The sequence below is a fragment of the Oncorhynchus mykiss genome, chromosome 18 (genome assembly GCF_057628025.1).
Source record: "Oncorhynchus mykiss isolate SJ-2025 chromosome 18, ASM5762802v1, whole genome shotgun sequence".
Lineage (NCBI taxonomy): Eukaryota > Metazoa > Chordata > Actinopteri > Salmoniformes > Salmonidae > Oncorhynchus > Oncorhynchus mykiss.
Genome location: NC_143039.1, coordinates 47,161,741 through 47,184,164, shown reverse-complemented (window position 1 = coordinate 47,184,164; position 22,424 = coordinate 47,161,741). Strand labels below are relative to the sequence as shown.

Below are 22,424 nucleotides of genomic sequence, written 5' to 3'. Positions count from 1 at the left end.
AGGTGCAGTATGCTTTCACAAGAAGCAATAGAAGCCACTGAGTACAATTCGGAGGGATAGCTAAAGAGGATCATGTTTGACCACTGACCTCATGAGCTGGTTGTACTTGGCCAGCCTTTCAGATCTACATGGGGCTCCTGTCTTAATCTGAGAGAGAGAGAGACATAATTAGAACAGATTTAGTGAAAGCAATACAATGTTGTGGTCAGATTTGTATAATGGTTGGGGTCTTCTGTATGGGATGCTCCGCATGTCTTTTTGAGTGAGCGAGTGAGTGAGCGAGTGAGTGTGTACCTGTCCAGTGCAGAGCCCCACCACCAGGTCAGCGATGAAAGTGTCCTCTGTCTCTCCTGAACGGTGACTGACCATCACCCCCCAGCCATTGGCCTGGGCTAGCTTACACCTGAGAGAGAGAGAGAGAGAGAGCGAGAGGAGAGAGAGAGAGGAGAGAGAGAGAGAGAGAGAGAGAGAGAGTGGAATAAGCATGAGGGTACTAAAAGGAGATTAAAGTAAATGTATGGTTGATGGCTATATTAATACATTTTAATTGAACGACTTTGAATGACTGTTGGCTGTACTTACGGCCAAGATTGATGACAACAGTTATAGATGATGGATAGCTGTAAAATGTCAATGATTGATGGCTATGAGTGTTGTAACATTTGACAAGTATATACAGTGGGGCAAAAAAGTATTTAGTCAGCCACCAATTGTGCAAGTTCTCCCACTTAAAAAGATGAGAGGCCTGTAATTTTAATCATAGGTACACTTGAACTATGACAGACAAAATTAGAATAGAAATCCAGAAAATCACATTGTAGGATTCTTAATGAATTTATTTGCAAATTAAGGTGGAAAATAAGTATTTGGTCAATAACAAAAGTTTTCCTCAATACTTTGTTATATACCCTTTGTTGGCAATGACAGAGGTCAAACATTTTCTGTAAGTCTTCACAAGGTTTTCACACACTGTTGCTGGTATTTTGGCCCATTCCTCCATGCAGATCTCCTCTAGAGGAGTGATGTTTTGGGGCTGTTGCTGGGCAACACAGACTTTCAACTCCCTCCAAAGATTTTCTATGGGGTTGAGATCTGGAGACTGGCTAGGCCACTCCAGGACCTTGAAATGCTTCTTACGAAGCCACTCCTTCAAATCAAATCAAATTTTATTTGTCACATACACATGGTTAGCAGATGTTAATGCGAGTGTAGCGAAATGCTTGTGCTTCTAGTTCCGACAATGCAGTAATAATCAACAAGTAATCTAGCTAACAATTCCAAAACTACTACCTTATAGACAAGTGTAAGGGGATAAAGAATATGTACATAAAGATATATGAATGAGTGATGGTACAGAGCGGCATAGGCAAGATACAGTAGATGGTATTGAGTGCAGTATATATATATATATGAGATGAGTATGTAAAAAAGTGGCATAGTTAAAGTGGCTAGTGATACAAGTATTACATAAAGATGCAGTAGATGATATAGAGTACAGTATATACGTATACATATGAGATAAATAATGTAGGGTATGTAAACATTATATTAGGTAGCATTGTTTAAAGTGGCTAGTGATATATTTTACATAATTTCCCATCAATTCCCATTATTAAAGTGGCTGGAGTTGAGTCAGTGTGTTGGCAGCATCCACTCAATGTTAGTGGTGGCTGTTTAACAGTCTGATGGCCTTGAGCTGTTTTTCAGTCTCTCGGTCCCAGCTTTGATGCACCTGTACTGACCTCGCCTTCTGGGTGATAGCGGGGTGAACAGGCAGTGGCTCGGGTGGTTGTTGTCCTTGATGATCTTTATGGCCTTCCTGTAACATCGGGTGGTGTAGGTGTCCTGGAGGGCAGGTAGTTTGCCCCCGGTGATGCGTTGTGCAGACCTCACTACCCTCTGGAGAGCCTTACGGTTGTGGGCGGAGCAGTTGCCGTACCAGGCGGTGATACAGCCCGACAGGATGCTCTCGATTGTGCATCTGTAGAAGTTTGTGAGTGCTTTTGGTGACAAGCCGAATTTCTTCAGCCTCCTGAGGTTGAAGAGGCGCTGCTGCACCTTCTTCACGATGCTGTCTGTGTGTGTGGACCAATTCAGTTTGTCTGTGATGTGTACGCCGAGGAACTTAAAACTTACTACCCTCTCCACTACTGTTCCATCGATGTGGATAGGGGGGTGTTCCCTCTGCTGTTTCCTGAAGTCCACAATCATCTCCTTAGTTTTGTTGACGTTGAGTGTGAGGTTATTTTCCTGACACCACACTCCGAGGGCCCTCACCTCCTCCCTGTAGGCCGTCTCGTCGTTGTTGGTAATCAAGCCTACCACTGTTGTGTCGTCCGCAAACTTGATGATTGAGTTGGAGGCGTGCGTGGCCACACAGTCGTGGGTGAACAGGGAGTACAGGAGAGGGCTCAGAACGCACCCTTGTGGGGCCCCAGTGTTGAGGATCAGCGGGGTGGAAATGTTGTTGCCTACCCTCACCACCTGGGGGCGGCCCGTCAGGAAGTCCAGTACCCAGTTGCACAGGGCGGGGTCGAGACCCAGGGTCTCGAGCTTGATGACGAGCTTGGAGGGCACTATGGTGTTAAATGCCGAGCTGTAGTCGATGAACAGCATTCTCACATAGGTATTCCTCTTGTCCAGATGGGTTAGGGCAGTGTGCAGTGTGGTTGAGATTGCATTGTCTGTGGACCTATTTGGGCGGTAAGCAAATTGGAATGGGTCTAGGGTGTCAGGTAGGGTGGAGGTGATATGGTCCTTGACTAGTCTCTCAAAGCACTTCATGATGACGGAAGTGAGTGCTACGGGGCGGTAGTCATTTAGCTCAGTTACCTTAGCTTTCTTGGGATCAGGAACAATGGTGGCCCTTTTGAAGCATGTGGGAACAACAGACTGGGATAGGGATTGATTGAATATGTCCGTAAACACACCAGCCAGCTGGTCTGCGCATGCTCTGAGGGCGCGGCTGGGGATGCCGTCTGGGCCTGCAGCCTTGTGAGGGTTGACACGTTTAAATGTTGGCTGCAGTGAAGGAGAGTCCGCATGTTTTAGTTGCGGGCCATGTCAGTGGCACTGTATTGTCCTCAAAGCGGGCAAAAAAGTTAGTCTGCCTGGGAGCAAGACATCCTGGTCCGTGACGGGACGGTTTTATTTTTGTAATCCGTGATTGACTGTAGACCCTGCCACATACCTCTTGTGTCTGAGCCGTTGAATTGAGATTCTACTTTGTCTCTATACTGACGCTTAGCTTGTTTGATTGCCTTGCGGAGGGAATAGTTACACTGTTTGTATTCGGTCATGTTTCCGGTCACCTTGCCCTGATTAAAAGCAGTGGTTCGGGCTTTCAGTTTCACCCGAATGCTGCCATCAATCCACGGTTTCTGGTTTGGGAATGTTTTAATCATTGCTATGGGAACGACATCTTCAACGCACGTTCTAATGAACTCGCTCACCGAATCAGCGTATTCGTCAATGTTGTTGTCTGACGCAATACGAAACATATCCCAGTCCACGTGATGGAAGCAGTCTTGGAGTGTGGAGTCAGATTGGTCGGACCAGCGTTGAACAGACCTCAGCGCGGGAGCTTCTTGTTTTAGTTTCTGTCTGTAGGCAGGGATCAACAAAATGGAGTCGTGGTCAGCTTTTCCGAAAGGAGGGCGGGGCAGGGCCTTATATGCGTCGCAGAAGTTAGAATAGCAGTGACCCAAAGTTTTGGATCGTTGCCCGGGCGGTGTGTTTGGGATCATTGTCATGCTGAAAGACCTAGCCACGTTTCATCTTCAATGCCCTTGCTGATGGTAGGCTTTGTTACTTTGGTCCCAGCACTCTACAGGTCATTCACTAGGTCCCCCCGTGTGGTTCTGAGATTTTTGCTCACAGTTCTTGTGATCATTTTGACCCCACGGGGTGAGATCTTGCGTGGAGCCCCAAATTGAGGGAGATTATCAGTGGTCTTGTATGTCTTCCATTTCCTAATAATTGCTCCCACAGTTGATTTCTTCAAACCAAGCTGCTTACCTATTGCAGATTCAGTCTTCCCAGCCTGGTGCAGGTCTACAATTTTGTTTCTGGTGTCCTTTGACAGCTCTTTGGTCTTGGCCATAGTGGAGTTTGGAGTGTGACTGTTTGAGGTTGTGGACAGGTGTCTTTTATACTGATAACAAGTTCAAACAGGTGCCATTAATACAGGTAACGAGTAGAGGACAGAGGAGCCCCTTAAAGAAGAAGTTACAGTTATCAGTATAAAAGACACCTGTCCACAACCTCAAACAGTCACACTCCAAACTCCACTATGGCCAAGACCAAAGAGCTGTCAAAGGACACCAGAAACAAAATTGTCTGTGAGAACCAGAAATCTTGCTTGTTTGTAGGTGACCAAATACTTATTTTCCATTTGCAAATAAATTCATTAAAAATCCTAAAATGTGATTTTCTGGATTTTTTTTCTCATTTTGTCTTGATGACGAAAATTACAGGCCTCTCATTTTCTTTTTTCTTTTTTGAATTTTACCCCCTTTTTCTCCCCAATTTCGTGGTATCCAATTGTTGTAGTAGCTACTATCTTGTCTCATCGCTACAACTCCCGTACGGGCTCGGGAGAGACGAAGGTTGAAAGTCATGCGTCCTCCGATACACAACCCAACCAAGCCGCACTGCTTAACACAGCACGCATCCAACCCGGAAGCCAGCTGCACCAATGTGCCGGAGGAAACACCGTGCACCTGGCCACCTTGGTTAGCGCACACTGCGCCCAGCCCGCCACAGGAGTCGCTGGTGCGCGATGAGACAAGGACACCCCTACCGACCAAGCCCTGCCTAACCCGGGCGACGCTAGGCCAATTGTGCGTCGCCCCACGGACCTCCCGGTCGTGGCCGGTTACGACAGAGCCTGGGCGCGAACCCAGGGACTCTGATGGCACAGCTGGCGCTGCAGTACAGCGCCCTTAACCACTGCGCCACCCGGGAGGCCCGGCCTCTCATCTTTTTAAGTGGGAGAACTTGCACAATTGGTGGCTGACTAAATACTTTTTTGCCCCACTGTAGATGGAAGTAAAGTGTTAGCTATATTCAATATGGCTGATTGATGATTATACGAATGTAAAAATAAAGCTAATTATTTTCTTAATTCAATTATCTTTTATTTAAGTAGGTAACTGCCATTGAGATTGGCATCTCTTTTTCAAGGACTCCCAACCTGGCCAAGAGACAGACTTGATGACTGACGGCTACATAAATGTGCCTGACTGACGTCACACTTTACTTGAACCCTACCTACGTCATAAGGGCTACATAACCTTGTTATAGATCATCGTAGTGTTTCTCCTATATATTACCAGGTAATCTCTTTTTCAAGGACAACTTAGCCTGGACTAGTGACTGAGATTGACAGATTGGCTTGATGATTGACATCTATATATCAAAGTGATTTATTGACCGGTCATGTGATGTGGGTCACTTACGCCTGGATGGCTTCAGTGACAGAGCCGATCTGGTTGACTTTGAGCAGTAGGCAGTTGCAGGCCCTCTTCTCGGCAGCCTTCTCTATCCTCTTGGGATTGGTCACCGTCAGGTCGTCCCCGACAACCTGGATGCCCACGGAAGCCGTGAGGCGGGACCAGGCGGCCCAGTCATCCTGATCAAACGGGTCCTCGATGGACACCACTACAAAGAGGACAAGGGGAGAAGGGTTTAGTGGAGTGCACACTCAGTTAGGAGGTGTACTCAGTCGTGGTTTGGAACGGTTTTTCTATAGGGAGCAAAGTCGTAGACAGCCATAGTGTTGTAAGAGGAAATGTGTCGTGGGATCTTTCAACGTGAAGGTAGATATGACCTTGAACTTCTCTTTTGAATGTAAATGTAGGATCAGCCTGTTGCCTCTATAATTTTTATTTAAAAAAAAATCCCATAAATAGTGGGTATATTGTAGCAGGTACAATATACCCACTATTTATGGGAAAAAAATTTAAATAAAAATTATATAGCCCACACTGGTGAGTGTAGGCTATACGCAGGTATAAACCATACACCCACCCCCTTTTTCTCCCCAATTTCGTAGTATCCAATTATTAGTAGTTATTAGTAGTTACTATCTTGTCTCGTCGCTACAACTCCCGTACGGGCTCGGGAGAGACGAAGTTCGAAAGTCATGCGTCCTCCGAAACACAAACCAACCAAGCCGCACTGCTTCTTAACACAGCGCGCATCCAACCCGGAAGCCAGCCGTACCAATGTGTCAGAGGAAACACTGTGCACCTGGCGACCTTGGTTAGCGTGCACTGCACCCGGTCCGCCACAGGAGTCGCTGGTGCGCGATGAGACAAGGATATCCCTACCGGCCAAACCCTTCCTAACCCGGACGACGCTAGGCCAATTGTGCGTCGCCCCACGGACCTCCCAGTCGCGTCCGGCTGTGACAGAGTTGCCTCTATAATTGAATTGAATTGAATGGATTTGAATTGAAACAAATTAATTGAATCAGTCGAGGGACCCCGTTTACTTTTTTTTGTGGTATCCCTGTCTAGTTTTTAAAAAATGATGCACTCTGTGTATTTTTTAGTATCTCAAATAAAATGAATCAATAAATCAAATTCATGTCAGATTGAATTAGGAATCCAATAGGTGTCAAGTGACTGTTTGCCTACCTGGGTAGTCGTTAACGAAGCCTTGGTAGATGTCTGACAGCTCCTCTCCGCTGATGTGCCTGTCAGAGTCCGGAGGAGACTTGAAGTCCAGGTCGTACTTCCCCTCGCGGTAGAACTCGGACGCCGCCACATCCATCCCGATCACCACCTTATCCGTGAAGCCCGCTTTCTCGATGGCTGTCTTTATCAGCTCCAACGCTGAGGGGAGAGACGGAAAGAGGGAGGGGAGAGATGGGAGGAAAGAAAGATGATAAGTGTTGGGCGGAGGTAGAGAACGAGAGACGAAGGCTGTACGGGTAAACTCTACCTAGCCTGTGAACCACTCTGTTTCTGCTCTGGCCTACTTGTCTTGTTGCTTGTTTGGTGACATGATACTGCTGTGTTGCTGAATGCAGAAATAGTCAAGTATCCAGGCTAGAGTGTTGGTCGAGAGTGAGTCAGAAAGGTTGCAAGACTACACACACCATTCTGTTCTCGATGCTTGAGAGATACTACAGAGCAAAATCTATTCTAAGAGCCTACAGCTGACAGTCCTTTAGGCTTTTCACACTTCTTTTTGATCTTCCAGGGTTTCGACTTACTGTCACACCTAGCTACCTTTTCAATAGTGGGATCGCGGCATCGCTTTTTCCCCAAGGCCCAGGGTTATCTCGCTCTCTCACACACACACACACACACACACACACACACACACACACACACACACACACACACACACACACACACACACACACACACTTAGTTCAAAGATCAGCTGATACACATTGCCTTGGCTGTTGGGAAATGTGAGAGAAGAAAGCCTTGAGGAGGACACGTTGTGACAAACATACAGATGGGCAGACACTGTACCAGAGGCAGGTTGGAAACTCATTAAAGCATACCACCTTGGATGTATGATTTTATCTCTAACACTATTTTAGATTTATGGCTGCTGTTGTCCCATAGACATCGCAGCAAAGACTAGATTGTGGGTGAAACGATTTGTCTATTGGTGTAAATGCCCATACAAGAATGTGGGCAACCAAAATATTAATATTGGTACAGTCCACTATTTTCAGTGCCCCCAACTATGGCTGTGGTGGCCACGGAATTTCGTCAGCCGGTGATTGTCAAGGAAATAACTGTCGGTCTCGCTGTAATTGACCGTTAATTAACATAAACACAGTTACTATCTCCTGTCTTCCACAAGCCACTGATGCAGACGTTTGGAACATCTACATTTTAAAAAGTCTAATACATCCATGTAATATAGCTTACACCTTCACAATAAATCCATTATTCACTTTAGACAGGTCTAAAGAAACATAATATGAAGACAATTTCATCTATTTCAGAAGAACAGAATAGCATAGCAGTTGTCCTTATGTTAGGTCCTCATCTGGCTATGCCAAATGGCTGTGGGCTACATTAGTTCATTTAGCAGACAAGATTTTCTTAGAATTCCATGGCATTATGTTATGGTATGAAGAATACAATTGAACAAAGCTGAATAAAAGAGGAAGATATTTTCTCCAAACGATTTGAGGGAGTGCGCAGATGCGACTATTCTTTGTTGAGCAGTTAACAAAGAAATAGGTACTCCTATATGCTTAATTTAGAGTTATTAATGTATCTTTAATTGGTCTACCAACATTTTGATTGGTAATACATTGTAAGACTGCATGATGAGACTCTAATTATGATTTGAAAAAAGTCGCTTGAAAGATACGAGCTCTGCTTTTTTTTGCGCAGGCTGTAAAGTCTCTCATTCACAATTTGACAAGCACTTGATAATGCCTCAAATTTCACGACAGCTCCCCTTTGTGTGGCCGTTGTGCCCTTGGCCCGGAGTGCTGTGTTGTGCCTTTCTCCCTGAGTGCTGCACACTCCGAAGCACCTCTCACTCACATGGCTCTCCATCATGTGATCGAGTGTTTCTCACAGGCTACAAGTGAAGACAGACACATCGGAGACGCAACTGTGCACATCCTTATCCAATTCCGAGGTGCATATTGAAGATACTGGTAGAACTGTCCACATTTACTTTTCATCAGCCAACAAGATGAGTAGGCCTAATGAACAGAAAAAGCACTAGCCTATGTCAATCTACTATCCCCCATAGTACAAAAGTTGACCTATTCTATTCTGTGCGAGTAATAAATATTCCAAACATAGTCTGGGATTAATACAACTACTAGCATATCTCCCCAAAATTAAGCTTCGTAGCTGATGCAACAGATCAGAGCGTTTAGCTTAATGTTGATAAACAGCGGTCACAGCTGAATCACATCCGGCCGTGATCGGGAGTCCCATAGGGCAGCGCACAATTGGCCCAGCGTCGTCCGAGTTTGAACTGGATAGGCCGTCATTGTAAATAAGAATTTGTTCTTATCCGAGTTGCCTAGTTAAATAAAGGTTAAATAAAATAAAAACATTTGGCTATTTCTTCACATTATAAGCGCAGCAATGTGTACACGACAGTAGGCTATAAGCATTAGCGGGAAAACAGCATTATCAAAATGTGATTATGCATGTAATAAAGGTATTATTATTATAAAGGTGCATTTTTATGGTGAAAATGATCTTCCCCAAACTTGAAACTCACGTGCTGCTTATGTGTATGCCAGTTAGGCTCTACACCCCTTATAAAGCAGATCAATGTGCTTAATTTTAAGAAGTTATTTGGCCACTTTAGTTGTGATACAAACCTTGTCAAAACATATAGGCTAGGTTACAAGAGGTGTGCAACTATGATTCTAAAAAGATGCACAAAAAAGGGCATTGTCTCTTGCCTTACGCTGGGCATCATTCACAAGTGATAATATATAATTATCACAGTAATTCGCAAGTGATAGGCTAATATCACCCATCAGAATATTATTGATTTAATATTGTCTTTACATATACTAAATAATATATATGTGAATTTTGTTAAATAGCAAATGGAGGACCGCTTTTGCCTTGATTCATTTTCATGCCATCTAGGTAGGCTATACTCCTGTTGTAAAGATAAGCAATGGTGCTTAGTATTAGGAAAGTTGAGAAATAAACATAGTAGGCCTAGCTGATTGGATCCTCCTCTTTTTAATAGAGGCCATCACTCGCGCAATTGCATAGTCTATAGAAATGTTGAGCAACATGATCTCTCATTAAGTGTTTGATTAGATAGTCGATGGCATTTGCATTGATGTCAGAGTGATTAGAGGGACAGTAGAGTGCTGAGTACCAGGCAGTTAGCAAGTTTGGTGGGCTACTAATGACCATCAACAGCATTAGAGCTTGGAGATGCCTAATTACCGTGACTAAACGGTGCAACAGTCCTACCCCCAAGAGCATGTATCATTTAAACCCTGGTTAAAGTGTTACCAGAGTCGTGTTCAATGGGGCACACAGCAAAATGTTTTGAAACAGAAAACAAAAACGGAGTAGTCCATACTGCTTTCTTGTGTTTGGTACGTAATGAACATGACCCAAGATAGAGGTAAAGTGCCATGGATATCCTATGGTTGGATTTGTACCGGAGATGTCTTGCTCGGGTAATCCAACGTTTTAACCATTAAATCAACTATAAAATCCCTGTAGATCGAGGGTGACAACTGCTCTTACAGGTCACAAGACTGTGTTTCTAAATGAACTCTGCTGCACTTACCCTCACTGTTCTCCAGGATATTGGGGGCGAACCCCCCCTCGTCGCCCACGTTGGTAGCGTCCTGGCCGTACTTCTCCTGGATCACCCCCCTGAGCGTGTGGTACAGCTCGGAGCCCACCCGAAGCGCGTCCCTGAAAGACTCCGCCCCGACAGGAAGTACCATGAACTCCTGCATGGCTAGCTTGTTGCCCGCGTGGGAGCCTCCGTTGATCACGTTGAACGCCTGGGAAGGAGATAAGGGGAATTAGCAGTTAGGCCAATACCCATGTTCAACAGATACTGGTACAGTTTCTAATTTCCCATATATTTTCCATATACAGTATATGTTATTTTTATCATACATACCATTATGGTAAAACCATTCACACAATGACTGTTTCAGTGTTGAATCATTGTTATTATGCTACTGCTACACCTTCTCTGGTATAACCGTTATATATGTAGTATCTTACTGGAACTGGCAGCACCAGCTCTGTGTTTCCTGCCAGGTCAGCGATGTGACGGTACAGGGGGACCTCTTTTTCTGCTGCACCAGCCTTGCAAATGGCCAGGGAGACTCCCAGGATAGCATTAGCACCAAACTGAGCTGTCGACGAGGAAGGAAATGTGACAAATTTCAAAAAGGTCTACCAAAATCCGGGTTCAGACAAAAGCCCATTCTCTCAGTTGATGGTGGACCTGAATTGATTGGGGGGATACATCTTGACACATCTGATCTGTTTCTTTGGTAGGAACCGGGAGACTCACACTTGTTCTCTGTGCCATCCATTTCAATCATCGTGTTGTCCAGTTGCTCCTGCTCCACAACACTGATACCCTATGGGACACGTCATTTTTACACAACTCATTTATAAGCATATTAAAACGTTCATTATATTGGTAAGTCATCGAGGACCAATTCTCTAATTCAACAAATGGATGGATGACCGCGACATATCTGCACACAAGAAATATCTCATATTTGCAGCCACCTATGAGCCAAACCCTCAAAAGTACATATCATAGATATAACCAATTGGATTGTATAGAATCAGAGGTACAACATCATTGAGTTGCAAGATGTTCAGCTTATTTCTATATCTACGTTCTACAGCCGCAGCCCAATGTCTCTTTCATCTGCAAATCAATATGCACTCACACGAAAACATGATGACTGTCACCCTAGCTGACAAAACACGTCCAAATCACAGTCCCCAACTCACCGATGCTATGAGAGCAGGAGCCAGAGTGTCATTGATGTGGCCCACTGCCTTGAGCACACCTAGAGCAGAGAAAGAAGGCAGATGGGAGAGAAGAAGGGGAAGGAGGGACAAACATCATTCTGTTTACTCCAGCATTAGATGCACGTGCGCACACACACAAACAAACCTTTGCCCCTGTAGCGGCTCTTGTCTCCATCCCTCAGCTCTAGAGCCTCATAGATGCCTGTGGACGCTCCACTGGGCACTGCAGCCCTGAAAAGACCTGAGAGAGGCAGAGAGAGAGGGAGGGAGGTGTATGAGATGGCAACGGAGAGAGTGACGTTAGAGGGGAATGATCCGGGAAATCGTACGAGGCCTTGGACGGCGACGCTCTTAAGAATTTGATTGTAGCTTTTGGCTAATCTTAAGGCTCTTTGTACAGTGCGATACTACGCTTTGTAGACAGGCTTGAGAGGGGTCACCTTTCTCTGTGCACAGGTCCACCTCCACAGTGGGGTTTCCCCGGGAGTCTAGGATCTCCCTCGCAACGATGCTGACAATCGACATCCTGTGAAAGAGAGAGAGAAGGGGGGAGAGAGAGAGAAGGGGGGGAGAGAAAGCGAGAGAGATCAAGTGCCTCTATTTTTACCATTGCATTTGTACATACAGTAAGGAAGTGCATAATGGGAGTGCAAACGAAGTGTGCAGAGTGACATTACGGTTGCTATAAACCATCATGATATATGAAAGAGTTTCCCCATGTGAAGTTGGAATTGAATAGATCTTACAATGCTTCATGTACCAGGAGGTCAGATGGAGCTATTACCACGATAAAAGGACCAGACTAAAATCTATTCTAAGTCCCATGATGCTAAAACATGGCTCACTCAGACACTATGTCGCTATCAGGTGTGGAATCTGTGGACGGTCGGTGACTCGAGCGAAACGACGACATGGTTCCTAGTCACTTGGCCCACGACTCCACGAGACACAGGGAATCCGTCACCGCCATTGGTCAAGATTGGACTGTCGGCGCCCACCGTGTCAAGCATTACCCAGAAATCCACAGGCTAAAAGGCTAGGATTTATGTGTTGGTATGGATGTGGGTACGCAGACCCGCGATTCCTCATGACGAGTGCCCATCCCTGCCCTATGCTGTACCATATGATGTCATTATAATGTCCCTTATTAATAGTCCAAGGTCTCTGACAGTCCTTGTTGCTAATTGCTCACTTATTTGACTTAACAAAATAACATGGATCCCTACAGAACTGCACAGCTATATAATCTCTGGTCTTTCCCGAAAGACTGAAATGTTACAGCAACTGAAATGGCAACTGAAATATTGTGCACTGAATAATAAGCCCGTGTACACTTACAGCTCTATTCCATGACAACCCCCCTCATTCTGTCAGCCATTACTGTGCAAAAAATGTATGAATGTCGCTGTATGTTTTGCACTGAAATGTTTGTGGTGTTTGTGGTATACGTACCTTTCAGCCCCGTACTTTTCAGCGACTATGAATGTATTTAACCTTGTGTTCTTCATTTAAATGCTTGTGATTTAATGGTGCCACAATATGCATAAATCCCTATCCACTTTCAACCAATCAGCCCCATCCGTTATCGTGGCTCATATATATGAATGCAGCTGTAAGTTATATAACCCCTCCCTCCCAGCAGTGTGCAGCATGAGGACACCCATGTCCACACCGCACCTCCTGAAGATTGCAGCGCTCAGCACAAATACCCAGGGACAGCGTGATAAGAGGGAGGGAGGGAGGGGTGAGGTTTCAATCCCTCCTTTTGGCTGAAGAAGAGAGGAGATTCGGAGATGGAGGGATGGAGGAGGAGAGAGGGACGGTTGAGTAAAAAGGAGAGCAGGAAGGGAGAGAGAGAGAGGGACGCAGAAGGATCATTTTCGCAGGAGTGGCACCGATTGCACACATGCCAACACAGACGCACGGAGAGCAGTCTAACGCATGGCACACACACACACACTTTTGCAGACGTTGACACTATCCCTCTTCCTCTCTCTCACACATTCACTGTACATATATACCCACACACATTTGTACACATACTGATACAGACATTCAAGGTTCTCTCCCTCCCCTTCACCGTCTCTCGGGCACACATACAGACGTGTAGAGCTTCTCTTTTCCTCTCCCTGCCTCTCACACTCACACACTAGCTCAAACACAATCACATTTTCTCCATACACACACACAGATCATGCACTGAGGCAACTTCATAGAACCCAGACACAAATGCTCTAATACAAAACTGACACACACACTCACAGTTAATCAATATAACACCTCGAACCCAGAGCCAGGCAGGGCTGGCACATTAGTTAGCATACACAACCGTAATGCCTCACATACAGAACTAAGCGAGCAGCATCATCACCATCATCATCACCACCACCTACTCCAACCCAGCACATCTCTGCTACTGGGAGGCAATCAATACAATATGCAGGAATAATAAAACAGGGGATGACAGCCTGGAGAATGAAGAAAAGAGAGTGGAAGAGGAAGAGAATGAGGATGTTCCATCGTTACCTGCCGTTTGTGTGTTTCCGCCTAATAGGGAAAGCCAGAAAATACAGGAGAGACGGATGAGAGAGGGAGAGAAACAGAGAGAGGGAGGAGGAGAAAGAGAGAGGGGGAGAGCAGAGGAGGAAAACAGAGGGTGGGGGTCAAATGTGTGACAGAAGGGGGAGGGTATGACGGGATGACTCACAAAAAGACGCTGAGAAAAGAGGAGCGAAAGAGGGAAGAGAGTGGGGAAGGTTGATTCATTAGACAGAAAGAGGAAGAGAGTGGGGAGGGTTGACTCATTAGACAGAAAGAGGGAAGAGAGTGGGGAAGGTTGATTCATTAGACAGAAAGAGGGAAGAGAGTGGGGAGGGTTGATTCATTAGACAGAAAGAGGGAAGAGAGTGGGGAGGGTTGATTCAATAGACAGAAAGAGGGAAGAGAGTGGGGAGGGTTGACTGTACACCATTGCATCATCTATACTAAACACTGGCTCAGCAATGATGCACCTACAGCGTATACCACTCCTTATATATGACTAACTGTATAGGCACTAAACAGTGAACGGTAATGTTGCACTGTTACAGCATCAAAGTGGATTTCGAAACATTGAATGTATTCCCCATTCTATAGCATATACAGTGTCTTGCGAAAGTATTCGGCCCCCTTGAACTTTGCGACCTTTTGCCACATTTCAGGCTTCAAACATAAAGATATAAAACTGTATTTTTTTGTGAAGAATCAACAACAAGTGGGACACAATCATGAAGTGGAACGACATTTATTGGATATTTCAAACTTTTTTAACAAATCAAAAACTGAAAAATTGGGCGTGCAAAATTATTCAGCCCCCTTAAGTTAATACTTTGTAGCGCCACCTTTTGCTGCGATTAAAGCTGTAAGTCGCTTGGGGTATGTCTCTATCAGTTTTGCACATCGAGAGACTGACATTTTTTTCCCATTCCTCCTTGCAAAACAGCTCGAGCTCAGTGAGGTTGGATGGAGAGCATTAGTGAACAGCAGTTTTCAGTTCTTTCCACAGATTCTCGATTGGATTCAGGTCTGACTTGGCCATTCTAACACCTGGATATGTTTATTTTTGAACCATTCCATTGTAGATTTTGCTTTATGTTCTGGATCATTGTCTTGTTGGAAGACAAATCTCCGTCCCAGTCTCAGGTCTTTTGCAGACTCCATCAGGTTTTCTTCCAGAATGGTCCTGTATTTGGCTCCAACCATCCTCCCATCAATTTTAACCATCTTCCCCGTCCCTGCTGAAGAAAAGCAGGCCCAAACCATAATGCTGCCACCACCATGTTTGACAGTGGGGATGGTGTGTTCAGCTGTGTTGCTTTTACGCCAAACATAACGTTTTGCATTGTTGCCAAAAAGTTCAATTTTGGTTTCATCTGACCAGAGCACCTTCTTCCACATGTTTGGTGTGTCTCCCAGGTGGCTTGTGGCAAACTTTAAACGACACTTTTTATGGATATCTTTAAGAAATGGCTTTCTTCTTGCCACTCTTCCATAAAGGCCAGATTTGTGCAATATACGACTGATTGTTGTCCTATGGACAGAGTCTCCCACCTCAGCTGTAGATCTCTGCAGTTCATCCAGAGTGATCATGGGCCTCTTGGCTGCATCTCTGATCAGTCTTCTCCTTGTATGAGCTGAAAGTTTAGAGGGACGGCCAGGTCTTGGTAGATTTGCAGTGGTCTGATACTCCTTCCATTTCAATATTATCGCTTGCACAGTGCTCCTTGGGATGTTTAAAGCTTGGGAAATCTTTTTGTATCCAAATCCGGCTTTAAACTTCTTCACAACAGTATCTCGGACCTGCCTGGTGTGTTCCTTGTTCTTCATGATGCTCTCTGCGCTTTTAACGGACCTCTGAGACTATCACAGTGCAGGTGCATTTATACGGAGACTTGATTACACACAGGTGGATTGTATTTATCATCATTAGTCATTTAGGTCAACATTGGATCATTCAGAGATCCTCACTGAACTTCTGGAGAGAGTTTGCTGCACTGAAAGTAAAGGGGCTGAATAATTTTGCACGCCCAATTTTTCAGTTTTTGATTTGTTAAAAAAGTTTGAAATATCCAATAAATGTCGTTCCGCTTCATGATTGTGTCCCACTTGTTGTTGATTCTTCACAAAAAAATACAGTTTTATATCTTTATGTTTGAGGCCTGAAATGTGGCAAAAGGTCGCAAAGTTCAAGGGGGCCGAATACTTTCGCAAGGCACTGTATCGAAATGACTACTATTATCTTGTTGTTTGAAAAATGTTTGTAAACTGTAAGAGAACAATTACGCGTAAGAAATACCAACGCATTTCAAATGTATTTTGCTTTAAGATGTGCCTATACTCAAAACCATCCATGAAAAGTAATGTCCTTCAAAATGGCAATTTGCTGAGTACTGGAAGAGTTGAATGTTTTAGGACTGCATGATGGTTATACAGACAGACAGGCGGTGTGGGTGAAACAGCGTGTGTGTGTCTGTGTGCACATTTATTTATTTATTTTTACTCTTTTTTTTTTATCAAACCTTTACTTAACAAGCCAAGTCAGTTATTAAGAACAAATTCTTATTTACAATGGCAGCCTACCCCGGCCAGACTTGGCCAATTGTCCGTCGCCCTATGGGACTCCCAATCCGGACCGGATGTGATACAGCCTGGAATCGAACCAGGGACTGTAGTGATGCCTATTGCACTGAGATGCAGTGCCTTAGACCGCTGCGCCACTAGGGAGCACGTGCGTGTGCGCGCATTCCTGTGCATGCATGTACGTGTGTGGTGTGGGTGTGTATGCCTAGACAGAGGAGAGTGAGAGATATATAATTCTATAATTAAATGGCCAAGTAAAAATGGGATTATCTTTGCAATACAACAACAACAATGTCCTTGACACCCATCTCACTCAGAAAGAGAGAGAACTGCACAGGGAAAGTGCCTCTATCCAACTGCTATTTTAATCATGGTTGATTGGCAACATTTCCTCCGCCCTCAGGTCACACCTCTGGTTCTTCAACCTCTGTTTCAGTCCACACAGCTGCTCCTGTCCCATCCTCCTTCCTCTCATTTCCTATTGCAATGTTTGTGTGGGGAGTGTGAATGTGAGGGTGGGGTTGTTCTGTATGTGTGTGTGTCTGTCATTTGTGAGGACAGAGGGAGCCAGAGTAGGTGCAGATGTCAGGTGAGGCACAGGGATGTATGGGAGGCCAGTGGACAGAGAGCCAGTGTGTCAGTGAGGGGAGTCTGCATGGACTCCTCTCCTAGGGCATTGTGTGTATGTGTGTTAATGCATTGGCGTTAACGCTCTAGCATCTAACCATCCTCTATCGTTTCCAGATTCATGTCGAGATTCACGGACACATTACTTTCTATAGGTGGATTCTGGATGACGAGAGGGGTGTGCCAACAGCTGTTCAGTGTGTAGGCCTATGCATGGGTAGATTTGTTTGCAGGTGTATCGAAAAATGTGTGGACTGCAGAATTCCTATACTACCTCATTTATCAGATACACTACACTAGCATTTTGTTACAGCCTTATTCTATAATTGATTGAATAGTTTTTTCCCCCACATCAAATCAAAGTTTATCTGTCACATGCGCCGAATACAACAGGTGTAAACCTTACAGTGAAATGCTTATTTACGAGTCCCTTAACGAACAGTGCAGTTAAGAAAAATATGTGTTCAGTAAAAGATAGGTAAGTAAAAAATAAAAGTAACAAATAATTAAAGAGCAGCAGTAAAATAACAGTAGCGAGGCTATAAACAGGGGGTCATAAACAGAGAGTAGCAGCAGTGTAAAGGGGGGGGGGGGCAATGCAAATAGTCTGGGTAGCCATTTGATTAGCTGTTCAGCAGTCTTATGGCTTGGGGGTAGAAGCTGTTAAGAAGCCTTTTGGACCTAGACTTGGCACTCTGGTACCGCTTGCCGTGCGCTAGCAGAGAGAACAGTCTATGACTAGGGTGGCTGGAGTCTTTGACAATTTTTAGGGCCTTCCTCTGACACCGCCTGGTATAGAGGTCCTGGATGGCAGGAAGCTTGGCCCCAGTGAAGTACTGGGCCGTACGCACTACCCTCTGTAGTGCCTTGCGGTCGGAGGCCGAGCAGTTGCCATAACAGGCAGTGATGCAACCCGTCAGGATGCTCTCGATGGTGCAGATGTACAACTTTTCGAGGATAGGCTTTGTTGAAAGCTTCACGACTGTCTTGGTGTGTTTGTCTACACACAATACCCCATAATGACAAAGCAAGCACTACAGGTTTTTAGAAATGTTTGTTAATTTATTAAAAATAAAAAACTGAAATATCACGTTTACATAAGTATTCAGATCCTTTACTCAGTACTTTGTTGAAGCACCTTTGGCAACAATTACAGCCTTGAGTCTTCTCGGGAATGACGCTACAAGCTTAGCACACCTGTATTTGGGGAGTTTCTCCCATTCCTCTCTGCAGATCCTCTCAAGCTCTGTCAAGTTGGATGGGGAGCGTTGCTGCACAGCTATTTTCAGGTCTCTCCAGTGATGTTCGATCAGGCTCAAGTCCGGGCTCTGGCTGGGCCACTCAAGGACATTCAGAGACTTGTCCCGAAGCCACTCCTGCATTGTCTTGGCTGCGTACTTAGGGTCGTTGTCCTGTTGGAAGGTGAATCTTCGGCCCAGTCTGAAGTCCTGAGCGCTCTGGTTTTCATCAAGGATCTCTCTGTACTTTGCTCCGTTCATCATTCACTCGATCCTGACTAGTCTCCAAGTCCATGCAGCTGAAAAACATCCCCACAGCATGATGCTGCCACCACCATGCTTCACCGTAGGGATGGTGCCAGGTTTCCTCCAGACGTGACACTTGCCATTCAGGCCAAAGAGTTCAATCTTGGTTTCATCAGACCAGAGAATCTTGTTGTTTGAATGTGGTTTCTCATGGTCAGAGTCCTGTAGGTGCTTTTTGGCAATCTCCAAGCGGGCTGTCATGTGGCTTTTACTGAAGAGTGGCTTCCATCTGGCCACTCTACCATAAAGGCCTGATTGGTGGAGTGCTGTAGAGATGGTTGTCCTTCTGGAAGGTTCTCCCATCTCCACAGAGGAACTCTGGAGCTCTGTCAGAGTGACCATCGGGTTATTGGTCACCTCCCTGACCGAGGCCCTTCTTCCCCGATTGTTCAGTTTGGCCGGGCAGACAGCTCTAGGAAGAGTCTTGGTGGTTTCAAACTTTTTCAATTTAATAATGATGGAGGCCACTGTGTCCTTGGGGACCTTCAATGCTGCAGAAAGGTTTTGGTGCCCTTCCCCAGATCTGTGCCTCGACACAATCCTGTCTCGGGGCGCTACGGACAATTCCTTCAACATAATGGCTTGGTTTTTACTCTGACATGGACTGTCAACTGTGGGACCTTATATAGACTGGTGTGTGCCTTTCCAAATCATGTCCAATCAATTGAATTTACCACAGGTGGACTCCAATCAAGTTGTAGAAACAACTCAAGGGTGATCAATGGAAACAGGACGCACCTGAGCTCAATTTCAAGTCTCATAGCAAATGGTCCTAATACTTTTGTAAATAAGGCATTTATATTTTTTATTTGTAATACATTTGCAAAAAAGTTCTAAAAACCTATTTTCACTTTGTCATAATGGGGTATTGTGTGTAGATTGCTAAGGATTTTTTTTAAAATCAATTTTAGAATAAAGCTGTAACGTAACAAAATGTGGAAAAGGACAAGGAGTCTGAATACTTTCCGAAGGCACTGTAGGAAAGGTGACAAGGAGAGCTTAGGACACCACTTTAGAGACTATTGGACAGTGTGTAGTCTGGAGACTGTTGTACCCACCATTTGCTGCTACCACACAGCTTCCCATACTTCAGTGCCCTCTTGTGGTCATCATCCCATTGCTGCCTGAGAGAGTCCAACCTAATGTAGCGTCCCTGTATGTCAGCAATCCTGTATGGGTTGGCATGGGTAGCCTCAAGCTTAGAAAGTCGGGCCAGTACCCGAAGGCTTGCCGGTTTGAATCCTAGGGCTGACAAGAAAAAAAGTGGAGAGAGAGAGAGAGAGATGGCATTTAGACCTCAGGTGCCACCTACTGCCATTGTGCCCTTGAGAAAATGCACAATAAAGATCTATTCTATAATGCATCAAGAGGTCTGAATGTTATGGTAGGTACAGGACAGGTATCAGGCTTGTCTTGTAGCTGCAGGTTCATGCCCCATCCCTGCTATTCTCCTGATGACTCACACTAAATTTGTTCGCTACATACTTTAGTCAGAGACTGCCATCGTTGAAGTTGTTGGTGGTGAGAAAGGGAACGAAGGGTGTTGTAAGAAAACAAAGTCATCAGAGATTGGATTGGACAAATTGTCATACTGCCGCTTTACCCGGTTTCCACTAGATAGCACAGCCACAAAGTCCCAAAATGGGCTATATCTCAGTAATTCATGAAAACAAAAATGTGCTTTATGATCTTAATTTAAGGTTGGGGTTAGGCAAAAGGTTAGCAGTGTGGTTAAGTTTAGGGTAAGGTTTAAAATCACATTCTAAAGCTGCAATATGTAACTTTTTGGGTGTGACCAACCAAATACACATAGATATGTGAGTTATTCTCATTGAAAGCAAGTCTAAGACACTATGTGCACTATTTCTATGCTTCCTGCGCTTGAGATTCAATTTTGTCATCTTCAAACAGCTGGAAATACAATATTTTTGGTTACTGAAAATATATTTTAGAGCGGTTTAGATGGTACAATGACTGTCTACACATTGGTTGTTTTGTCACAAACTGAAATTAGGCAAACTTAGAATTTTAGCCACCAGGAAACGGCGAATGCACCTTTAAGATAAATTGTAGAAATAGGCGGGGTATAGGAAAAAAACATGTTGTTGATCAAATTCGACTCTCATCAACTGCAATACAAAAACTCCTTGCATGGTGAGCGAAAAAAAATAACCCACCTGCCGGAGAAGACCAACAAAAGACATATTTTGGGTCCATTTATCCCTCTCACTTCACCTCTTCCTCTCTGGTGAAGTGTTGGGGGTTCCCATAGAGAATGATAGAGGCCTCTAGTAGCCAAAAAGCTATTTTAGTAAGAGCAGCGCCATTGAGGGCTTCCACCATTTTAATGTAGTCAACTGAGTGGGACTTCTAGCTTCATTGGCTGATCCCTCCAGATGACCCGGTTGGAATCATGTCCAATCGGGTCATCATGCTCAAGATGGCGCCGGCAGAGAGGGCTGCCTTGCTTCTAGTCCTTCTAGTACTTTGCAGTATTTTTCTTTTTTATGTATTATTTACTTATGTGGCAGGGTCTACAGACAATCACAGACTACAAAAGGAAAACCAGCCACGTCATTGACACCGACATCTTGCTTCCAGACAAACTAAACACCTTCTTTGCCCGCTTTGAGGATAATACAGTGCCACCAGCGCGGCCCGCTACCAAGGACTGTGGGCTCTCTTTCTCCGTGGCTGACATGAGTATGACATTTAAACGTGTTAACCCTCACAAGGCTGCCGGCCCAGATGGCATCCCCAGCCGCATCCTCAGAGCATGCGCAGACCAGCTGGCTGGTGTGTTTACAGACATATTCAATATCTCCCTATCCCAGTCTGTTGTCCCCACATGCTTCAAGATGGCCATCATTGTTCCTGTACCCAAGAATGAAAGGTAACTGAACTAAATGACTATCATCCTGTAGCACTCACTTCTGTCATCATTTAGTGCTTTTAGAGACTACTCAATGATCATATCACCTCCACCTTACCTGTCACCCTAGACCCACTTCAATTTGCTTACCACCCCAATAGGTCCACAGACTTTGCAATCGCCACCACACTACACACTGCCCTATCCCATCTGGACAATAGGAATACCTATGTAAGAATGCTGTTCATTGCATAGCTCAGCATTCAACACCATAGTACCCTTCAAGCTCATCATTAAGCTTGAGGCCCTGGGTCTCAACCCCGCCCTGTGCAATTGAGTCCTGGACTTTCTGACGGGCTGCCCCCCAGGTGGTTAAGGTAGGAAACAACATCTCCACCTCGCTTGATCCTCGACACTGGGGCCCCACAAGGGTGCATGCTCAGCCCCCTCCTGTACTCCCTCTTCACCCATGACTGCGTGGCCATGCACACCTCCAACTCATTCATCAAGTTTGCAGATGACACAACAGTAGTAGGCTTGATTACCAACAACGACGAGTCAGCCTACAGGGAGGTGGTGGAGGCTCTCGGAGTATGGTGTCAGGAAAATAACCTCTCACTCAATGTCAACAAAACAAAGGAGATGATCATGGATTTCAGGAAACAGCAGAGGAACCACCCCCCTATCCACACCGATGGGACAGCAGTGGAGAAGGTGGAAAGTTAAGTTCCTCTGCGTACACATCACAGACAAACTGAAATGGTCCACCCA

At 45.0% G+C, this 22,424-nt stretch overlaps 1 protein-coding gene across 4 annotated transcripts in view; it reads right to left on the bottom strand.

Annotated features, from left to right (window-relative positions):
- Positions 1-22,424, bottom strand: part of LOC110496201 (gamma-enolase) — a 29,880-nt gene that overhangs the window by 4,779 nt on the left and 2,677 nt on the right. For 2 of the 4 annotated variants that reach the window (XM_021571960.3, XM_021571964.3), the window contains exons 2-12: positions 19,840-20,029; positions 11,933-12,018; positions 11,638-11,733; positions 11,472-11,530; positions 11,017-11,086; positions 10,722-10,855; positions 10,270-10,492; positions 6,642-6,839; positions 5,460-5,661; positions 295-403; positions 89-147 (exon numbers count right to left, since the gene is read on the bottom strand). In XM_021571960.3, coding sequence (XP_021427635.3) covers positions 89-147; positions 295-403; positions 5,460-5,661; positions 6,642-6,839; positions 10,270-10,492; positions 10,722-10,855; positions 11,017-11,086; positions 11,472-11,530; positions 11,638-11,733; positions 11,933-12,018; positions 19,840-20,029 — 1,426 coding nt within the window. Of the gene's footprint in view, positions 1-88; positions 148-294; positions 404-5,459; positions 5,662-6,641; positions 6,840-10,269; positions 10,493-10,721; positions 10,856-11,016; positions 11,087-11,471; positions 11,531-11,637; positions 11,734-11,932; positions 12,019-12,944; positions 13,262-14,018; positions 14,242-19,839; positions 20,030-22,424 lie in introns of those variants that run through there. The other 2 variants (XM_021571962.3, XM_021571961.3) reach the window with 2 other exon arrangements.